This window comes from Bos taurus, chromosome 7, assembly GCF_002263795.3.
Source record: "Bos taurus isolate L1 Dominette 01449 registration number 42190680 breed Hereford chromosome 7, ARS-UCD2.0, whole genome shotgun sequence".
Lineage (NCBI taxonomy): Eukaryota > Metazoa > Chordata > Mammalia > Artiodactyla > Bovidae > Bos > Bos taurus.
The window spans coordinates 15,956,514-15,966,132 of NC_037334.1; the positions used below are offsets into that span (position 1 = coordinate 15,956,514).

The window sequence follows — 9,619 nt, forward strand, 5'->3', positions numbered from 1 at the left end:
AATTCAGAAAGATGGTAATGATGACCCTATATGTGGGACAGAAGAGACACAGATGTAAAGAACAGACTTTTGGACTCTGTGGGAGAAGGCGAGGGTGGGATGATGAGAGAATAGCATTGAAACATGTATATTATCATATGTGAAATAGATGACCAGTCCAGCTTCAATGCATCAGACAGGGTGCTTAGGGCTGGTGCACTGAGATGACCCTGAGGGATGTGATGGGGAGGGAGGTGGGAGGGGGATTCAAGATGGGGGATATATGTACACCCATGGGTGATTCATGTCAGTGTATGACAAAAACCACTACAATATTGTAAAGTAATTAGCCTCCAATTAAAATAAGTAAATTAATTTTAAAAATGAAGATAGTATAATATATTTTGAATGCCTCTATGCATAGACAGTAAGGAATGAATGAAAGTGAAGTTGCTCAGTTGTGTCCAACTCTTTGCGACTCCGTGGACTGTAGCCTTCCAGGCTCCTCTGTCCATGGGATTCTCCAGGCAAGAATGCTCAAGTGGGTTGCCATTTCCTTCTCCAAGAAATGAGTAGATTTGTGCAATTGTCAGATAATAGTTAAATTTTAAAACTGCAGTGAAGACATTGTATTGTCTTCTGGTGAACGGCTACAATACCACATATGAGTGTTTCTTGCCCTAAACCCCAAAGAAAACATGTACCTCTAAGCCCAACTATGACTGTTTTGGAATGTTAGATGCAGAGGGTGAAGGTAAATGATCCCTTGCAGTGTCAATGATCAAAACCTCAATTATAGTGAAGTTTGAAAGATAACCTGATTCGTTTAACCAATAATTCATGCAATAACTTAGCCACTATAGCTTAAGATTCCAAATCCTTTCTCCCTGTTATCTAGTCATGAGATCTAGACACAATTACCTAGCTGAAATACAAACCTGGGTTAGGGATTTACTTCCCAGTGACTAAGACTCTGTTTACAATGCAAAGGGCCTGGGTTCGATCCCCAGTCAGGGAACCAGATCACACGTGTCACAATTGAAGAGCCCACATGACACAACTAAGACCTGGAGCAGCCAAAGAAATATTTTAAAAACCTGAGTCAACCTTAATTTTTCATATGTATCTGGAAATTTATTATAGGAATTGTTTTATAGGTTTGAGATGGAGAAGTCCCATGAATGATCATCTCCAAGCTGAAGAAGCAGAAAAGCTGGTGGCATAATTGAGTCCAAGTGTGAAAGCCTGGGAACCAGGAGCTCCTATGTCCAAGGGCAGGAAAAGATGGGCGTTGCAGCTCAGGAAGAGGGGGTATGAATCACCCTTCCTTCATCTTTTTGTTCCATTTCTTTTGGTCCTCAGGAGATTAGATAACACCCACACTGATGAGGTTGGGTGTCTTTTACTCAGTATTTTACTCAGCCTTAGAATCAAATGCTAATCTCTTCCAGAAATACTCTCAAGAACACACCCAGGAATAAAGCTTAACCAGCTATACTGGTATCAGTTAGCCCGATCAAGTGGATACACCAAAAGTGACCACCAAACATAGCTCTATCCAGCCAACACAAATACAAAATGACAATATGACCTATGTAATTTTAAATTTTGTAGAAAGCATTCTAAAGAAAGTAAATTGAAAGAGAACACTGGTTTTGATAATATTTGTCCTTAAAGAAACAAAAAGAAATATTTCAAAATGTCATCCACATCAGAAAACATTATATCCTTTTCTTCATTCTGAGCCTTGAAAATTGGTGTCTTATGATTACAAGCCTTGTTAAGTCAAAAGTTAAATTTGAAATCTGATCCATTATTCTTGACCTACATTGAGATTTCACAAGACTGACAGTTCTAAGAGAAGACTCACACCAAGTATTAACTTATCCTTTCTATGGCATGTCTGTTCTACAGTTTGACCCATTTTCCAGTGTTTTTTCAGTATTTTGCTTCATCAGACAGAATTATTATATTTACAGTATTCAGTTTGATGTACTTGACTAAGATGTGTAATGCAAATTTCTTCCTCTGCTCAAGTTTTCAGATGAATTTTGATGACTACAGATGCCTAAAATATTTTAATATGATCTAAGTTACAAATTTCCCTTATCTACTTGAGATTTATTGTACTAAATGGAATCCATTTTCTCATCATTGAGCAACTATTTTCTTTCAAAGCTTAAAGTTGCATATTGTTTATGTTAGAGCTGAAATGAAGAACTTAAGTAGCTAAGAATATATTGATCCCAGCACAGACCAGATTACTAAACAGCAAGACAGTTCAAGAGCAAATATCCCAATAGAATCCAAGGGGAATTATCTTGGAAAACTCAGAACACAGTTAGAAGAGAAGTGAGATGTGATGAAAAGGAGAGTAGAGAGAAAGTGGGGAGAAATTGAAATTAGAAGTGAAAATACACATGCATGGTTTAAAAATACATCACCCAATGGTTGCAATAACTTAATATCCTGAGTCAAATATTGTATATACACAGGATAAAATAATGAGCTAAAATATGGTCTAGAAGCCAAAGTTAATGTAATGCACTTTTAGAGAATACAGAGACCAAACAAGCAAGAAAAAGGCTAATTGGTGATGTCTAAGGAAAAATAAAATAAGGTGGATAACGAGAGAGTACTATTTTTATACTTTTTTGCCGGGGTGGGGGGTGGGATAGGGCCAAGAGGCATGCAGGATCTTGGCTTCCCAACCAGGACTTGAACCCGTGCCCCCTGAGTTGGGAGTTCAGAATCTTAACCAATGGATCACCAGGGAAATCCCTTGAGCACCATTTTTAATAAGCTGCTGCTGCTGCTAAGTCACTTCAGTCGTGTCTGACTCTGTGTTACCCCACAGACGGCAGCCCACCAGGCTCCCCCGTCCCTGGGATTCTCCAGGCAAGAACACTGGAGTGGGTTGCCATTTCCTTCTCCAATGGCTGAAAGTGAAAAGTGAAAGTGAAGTTGCTCAGTCGTGTCCGACTCTTTGCGACCCCATGGACTGCAGCCTACCAGGCTCCTCTGTCCATAGGATTTCCAGGCAAGAGTACTGGAGTGGGGTGCCATCGCCTTCTCCATTTTAATAAGCTAAGAAGAATCAAATCCAACTAGAGTTTTATACCCAGAATCAACATTGCCCCAAGTAAAGATGTCTGCCAAAACTTAAGTGAAACACTTCGTTATGAACAACATTGAATTAGACAAAATACTAGAGTGAGTTGTCAAGTCCAAAGTAAAATAATTCTATATTAAAAACCAGGAATGCAAAAAGCATGAATAGGAAAAGAAAGGATAATTTCAAAATAATTATGAATAAATTTTCTTCATAAAGCACTTCTAGGTTTATCTCAGATCAGATCAGATCAGATCAGTCGCTCAGTCGTGTCCAACTCTTTGCGACCCCATGAATCCCAGCACGCCAGGCCTCCCTGTCCATCACCAACTCCCGGAGTTCACTCAGACTCATGTCCATTGAGTCAGTGATGCCATCCAGCCATCTCATCCTCTGTCGTCCCCTTCTCTTCCTGCCCCCAGGTTTATCTCAGGGACATTAAAATATCTGTAGCATTAAAACAATGACAACAGTAATAGAAGAGTCAAGGAAGTTAAAATGGAATTGAAAGTGTTCTAAGATATTATTAGCATTTGGAAAAGGTGCTAAAAAAATTATCTGTATTAGACTATTAAGTGAAGGATTTATACTGTAATCACTAATGTAACTAGACACTGATGTGTGTATGATTGTGACTGACAAGTTTCCAGACAAAAAGTGGATTAATAAAAGTGTTAAACCCTAGTCTAGGGAGGTAAAGGGAGTAGAGAGACTAATTACGTCAAAGGATCAGAAAAGAGTAAGGTGATTGAAATCATCAAACATTAACCAGGAATTAGTTGAAGGGTAAACGTACAAAATACTAACGTTTTAAAAGAATGGCTGTGTGATATAGACATTACAGACTTGTCAACTAACATTTTGGAGCAAAATACCTCGGTTCGATCCCTGGGTTGAGAAGATCCCCCGGGAAAGACATGGCAGTTCACTCTAGTATTCTCGTCTGGAAAATCCCATGAACAGAGGAGTTTGGCAGGCTATAGTCCAGGGGTTCACAAAGAGTCACAGACAGGACTTAGCGAATAAACAACCTCAACAATTAATGATAAACATTCAAAAGGTCTCTATTTTTCCTTTTTGCTATTATAACATCAGTTTCTAGAAATCTTTGTATATAGATAGAAATTTCTATTCCTATTTTTGTTGACTGTATCCATAGTGGGAGAAAAACGAAAGATGAACTTGTTGATAGGAACTGCAAATACCACTCCATACATAGATGTATTACATTTTTTAAACATTTTTTTCTTTTTTGGCTGTGCTGGGTTTTCCCTGCTCTATGTGGGCTTTCTCTAATTGCAGTGAACTGGGGCTTCTATTGGAGAAGGCAATGGCACCCCACTCCAGTACTCTTGCCTGGAAAATCCCATGGACGGAGGAGCCTGGTAGGCTGAAGACCATGGGGTCGCGAAGAGTCGGACACGGCTGAGCGACTTCACTTTCACTTTTCACTTTCATGCATTGGAGAAGAAATGGCAACCCACTCCAGTGTTCTTGCCTGGAGAATCCCAGGGACGGGGGACCCTGGTGGGCCGCCGTCTATGGGGTCGCACAGAGTCGGACATGACTGAAGTGACTTAGCAGCAGCAGCAGCAGGGGCTTCTATTGTTGCAGACCACAGGCTCTAGAGTGTGGGCTCAGTAGTTGAGCTGGCACACTGGCTTAGTTGCTTCACAGCATGCGGAATCTTCCCAGACTGGGGATCGAATCTGTGTCCCTTGCTTTAGCAGGCAGATTCTCATCCATGGTGCCAACAACGAAATCCCATTTTTTTCACCTAGGGTAGTTTCTGACAGTGTTAACAGCCTCCTATTTTTGCATTTGTGTATAAAGACTGAAGAATCTCTTAAATCCCTTTGATCTGAGATAGGGTGTGTCTTTGAAAAATCCACTGATTGGGTTACCCACTCCCTCCATAAAAGGGGAATCTGAGGCAGAAAGTCACTGCTTTCTCTGGCAAGCTATAGGAGGTCTGCATCTCAGGATCGGGTCACAGGACAGCTCTCGAATCAGGGGGAACCAGCATCAGCCTCTTTCACAGATCAGCCTGTTCTGGTAAGTGGGGCATCCGTATTGATGGGAACAGTGTCCACTTGCATCTTTTCTTGGTGAAATTTCCTAGAGTTAGCTCTTACAAGAAAAAGATATGTTATTGAAAGGTATATCCTAAGTGTTAATGTTACCAAATATTCAAAGTTTTGTATAGTTTTGCATTTGAAACTTTCTTGGAATAACAGGACAGATAAAAAAAAAAAAAAATCGACATCACCAAGAAATGGAAGCAATACTTGGCTCTGCTTTGTTTAAATTGTTGTCCTCTGTGGAAAATTCTTTACCCACGCTGTGGTTGAGTCCTTTTCTTTCTTTCTTTCTCTCTCTCTCTTTTTTTTTTTTGCAATTAAGTTTTCTGCTCAAGTATGTCTTCAGTTAGGCTTTCCCCTGGAGTAGGAAATGGCAACCCACTCCAGTATTCTTGCCTGGAGAACTCCATGGACAGAGGAGCCTGGCGGGCTATGGCCCATCTACAGGGTTGAAAAGAGTTGGACACAACTTAGTGACTAAACCACCACACCACCAATCTTTTCATCGTCAGTAATTTTAATTTCTTCCTCCCTTTATCCTTTCCGGCTTCACTTTCCCCATGTGTGTGTATGTTAGTCACTCAGTTGTGTTTAACTCTTTGTGACCCCATGGACTACAGTCTGCCAGGCTCCTCTGAATACTGGAGTGGGTAACCATTCCCTTCTCAAGGGTATCTTCCCACCCAGGGATGGAATGTGGGTCTCCCGCACTGCAGGCATATTCTTTACCATTGAAGCCACCAGGCAAGCCCCTGTAAGGGCAAAGCAAAAGGTAAATAGCTCAGCATAAAACCTTAAAGTCCATATTAGTCATCTATTCACTGAATATACCATTTGTGAGAAAAACTGTAAAATTAATAGATAATAATGCAGATAGAATTAAAAATGGGAAGAAATCAACATAGAGAAGATAATATGCATCAGGAAAGGTCACTCTGTTAAATAATGTTTTGCAGAAAAATTGAAAGTTGCTCAAGACTGATAAAAGGGCGGCAGAGGCTCCAGAGGCAGTAATAGCATCCCCGAGGCCAGGACGTGGAGGTTCTCCTGGAGGCTCTGTTTCCGGAGCAGCGGGAGCCGGACCGGTCAGGTTCCTGTTAGTCGCTGAGATCTCCCTCATCCTCCTCAGCTTCAGAAAAATGGCTCAAGCGACCAAGCGCGCGGAGAAGGAAACGTCAACATCTGATCCGTCGGAGAGGAATAAGAGAGATAATGAAAAATTTCGCAAACTCTTTGTTGGTGGCTTGAGCTCTGAAACCACAGAAGAAACTCTATGGAACTACTACCGGCAGTGGGGATATCTTACAGACTGTGTGGTCATAAGAGACCCCGCCAGCCAGACATCAAGAAGATTTGCTTTTGTCACGTTTTCCTCCATGGCTGAGGTGGATGCTGCCATGGCGGCCAGACCTCATTCCATCGATGGGAAAAGGGTTGCCCCCAAACGCGCTGTCCCAAGAGAGGACTATGGAATACCAGGGGCTCTTGTCACTGTGAAGAAGCTGTTTGTTTGTAAAATTGGAGAAGATACGGAGAAGCATCATCTTAGAGATTACTTTGGGAAATATGGAAAAATCAATGCCATTGAGATCATTAGTGATAGGGAGTCTGGAAGGAAAAGAGGCTTTGGGTTTGTGACTTTTGATGACCACGATCCCGTGGATAAGCTTGTATTGCAGAAATACCATACCATCAATGGTCATCATGCAGAAGTAAGAAAGGCCCTGTCTAGACCAGAAATGCAGGAACTCCAGCATTCTAGAATAGGAAGGGGAGGACGTAAGGCTGATTTCCTATACTTGCATGGTGGTGGTGGAAATTTTGGAGCTGGACGAGGAAGGGACTTTAGAGAAGCATCTGATGGAAGTGGAAGCAGTGGTGAATCTGGGGATGGTGACCATGGGTATGGAGGAGGACCAGGAGGTGGTAGTTTGAGGGTTAGTCCTGGTTATGGAGAAGGACGAGGAGGTTGTGATGGAGAAGGACCTGGACATGGCTACCAGGATAGGGGTTGCAGGGCTGGTTATATCAACTATGGAGGAAGGAATGATGGAAGTCAGAATTGCAATAATTTGGGAAATTATAAGCAGAAACCTTCAAAGTACGAGTTACTGAAGAGTGGGAAACTGAGTGGTAGGAGGAATATGGGAAGATCATATGGTGGAGCAAACTATTGTCCAGGAGGCCATGGAGGAAGTGGAGGTTATGGAGAGACAGCAATGTTGAGCTTGTTATTTGGCAGGGGCTTGACTGTATAAATCAGGGAGAATGAGAGCCCCGAGGTAACAGAACAGCTTCAGGCTATGGAAATAATGATGTCAAGGAAACTCTCATTTCAGTCATGCATAAATATTTGGTGATGTGGTCCAAGGCATGAGAGCATGTGCAGAAAGCCATTTTGCGAGTTGACTTAATTATGTAAAAAAATTACCGTCCTTGGAGGAAAAAATCATATAAAAATGTTTTTGAGACATAATTCTTTCTTTTTGAAACGTCTTTCCAGTGGCCACTGTTCAAGAGTGTAGAAGCATCTCTTTCTTTGATAATGTTAAATTTTAAAATTTTGGGTGACATGTGAAAATCCTTTTTCAAGATTTTTCCCAACATTTTTAAAACTGCTAGCTAGAATCACCATGTAATAAGAACTAACATCACTCTTCTAAAAAAATTTAGGTCATGTGTAAAGAAGCTATTGTACATTGAAGATTTAATAAAATAATTTAAAAGGTGAAATGGTAGTGGTTTGTACATACCTATGCATAAAATATAAAATCACTCTTTTTAAATATACTCATCTTTTGATATTTAGGTCATTTTCCCATGTCTGGACTATTGGAAATGATCCTGCAATGATCATGTGAAGGTAGATGATTATTTAGGATACTGGCTTCATTTTTTTCCTGATACATACCCAGAAGTGGAATTGCTGGTTCCTGCTGCTGCTGCTACTAAGTCACTTCAGTCATGTCTGACTCTGTGTGACCCCACAGATGGCAGCCCACCAGGCTCCCCCGTCCCTGGGATTCTCTAGGCAAGAACACTGGAGTGGGTTGCCATTTCCTTCTCCAATGCAAGAAAGTGAAAAGTGAAAGTGAAGTCCCTCAGTCGTGTCCGACCCTCAGCGACCCCATGGACTGCAGCCTACCAGGCTCCTCCATCCATGGGATTTTCCAGGCAAGAGTACTGGAGTGGGATGCCATTGCCTTCCTACAGCAGTTCTAATTTTAATTTTTTGATGAACCTCCATACTGTTTTTTTTTTTTTTTTAATAGCTGCACCGATTGACGTTCTCACCAAGAGTGCAGAAAAGTTTCCCTTTGGTGTGTCTGACACAGCCACCATGAGTTCTGTGCAGGGACATCAATCATAGACATAGGAGGGCAGAGCCCTCAGTGTCAGGATGGACTTGTCTCCCCCACACCTCCCTCTCTGCTCCCAAGCCCTGAAGTTTGAGAGTCACAGACTATGATGCAATCACAGAGGGAAGGGGAAAAACATGTTCATGGTCATTGCTTTTCACCAGGACTGAGGGAGGCAGGTGCAGAGCCCCAGGACAGGAGCCTCCCCAGAGCTCCTCCATGGAACTAACATGAAGCAGTAAAAAGAAGGGGAAGGCAGGCTGCTCGCGTCACGGGGACACCGAGGGTGAGGTCTCTCCTCACCTGCTCTCTGATTCTAAGTGTGCCCTGGTCTGGCACACCAGTCTGGCACACGCCCTGCAAGTTTTCCACAAGCTGAGAGACAGAGGGGTTGTGGGCATAGGCTGGGCTGACGTGAGGGGCATTTTCCTTTTTGAGAGCAGAGCAGGGATCAGATGCCTATCCCTCTTCTCATGAGCTGAGCCTAGATACAGGGCTTGGTCTCTCGGTTGGGCATCTCCTGCAACGTCATTCTCTCCGATTTATCTTTTCTTGCTCCTGCAGTCTTTCCACACTGTATGTGGGATACAGTTTGAAGTTTAGGCAGATTGCCTGAAGCACAGAGTGTATAAAGATGGAGATGTGGTGGTGGGTTCCCCCCCCGCCCCGATCCATACATTAAAACTACAAGCAGGTGTATTCCAGATCTCCTTCCTGAGAAGGCCAAAGCAACTGATAATACCTTATGAGTAAGTTCTTGTTTGCATTTGCATATATGTGTGTTTCATCTCCTTGAAAACGATCTGAGATGTGCACAGAAGTGGCAGAGATGTAGACCAAAGAATTCTGAATATTCTATCCTTCTTTGTCCTTCTATTATCTGAAAAATTTTCCCTCTTCACTCCTTTCAAGAGAGGAGAGAATTATGCATCTTTCCTTCTCTATTCACCAGCAGGATTTGCAAGCTCTGTTCCTGGAGGTCTTAAAATTAGTGAGACTGCTGAATCCTAGCCCCTCCTGCTGCTAGAACCCTTAGACTGAGGCACATAATCCCTTTGAAACACTGGTCCCCTGGCCTGAGGCCACTC

At 42.2% G+C, this 9,619-nt stretch overlaps 1 protein-coding gene across 1 annotated transcript; it reads left to right on the plus strand.

Annotated features, from left to right (window-relative positions):
* The first annotated feature begins 4,633 nt into the window (after positions 1–4,633).
* Positions 4,634–7,893, plus strand: LOC538435 (heterogeneous nuclear ribonucleoproteins A2/B1). Its single transcript, XM_002688850.7, has 2 exons — positions 4,634–5,146; positions 6,129–7,893. Exon 2 carries the CDS (start codon positions 6,312–6,314, stop codon positions 7,428–7,430), a length of 1,119 nt encoding a protein of 372 aa, XP_002688896.1. The 5' UTR covers positions 4,634–5,146; positions 6,129–6,311; the 3' UTR covers positions 7,431–7,893.
* The last annotated feature ends 1,726 nt before the right edge of the window (positions 7,894–9,619 follow it).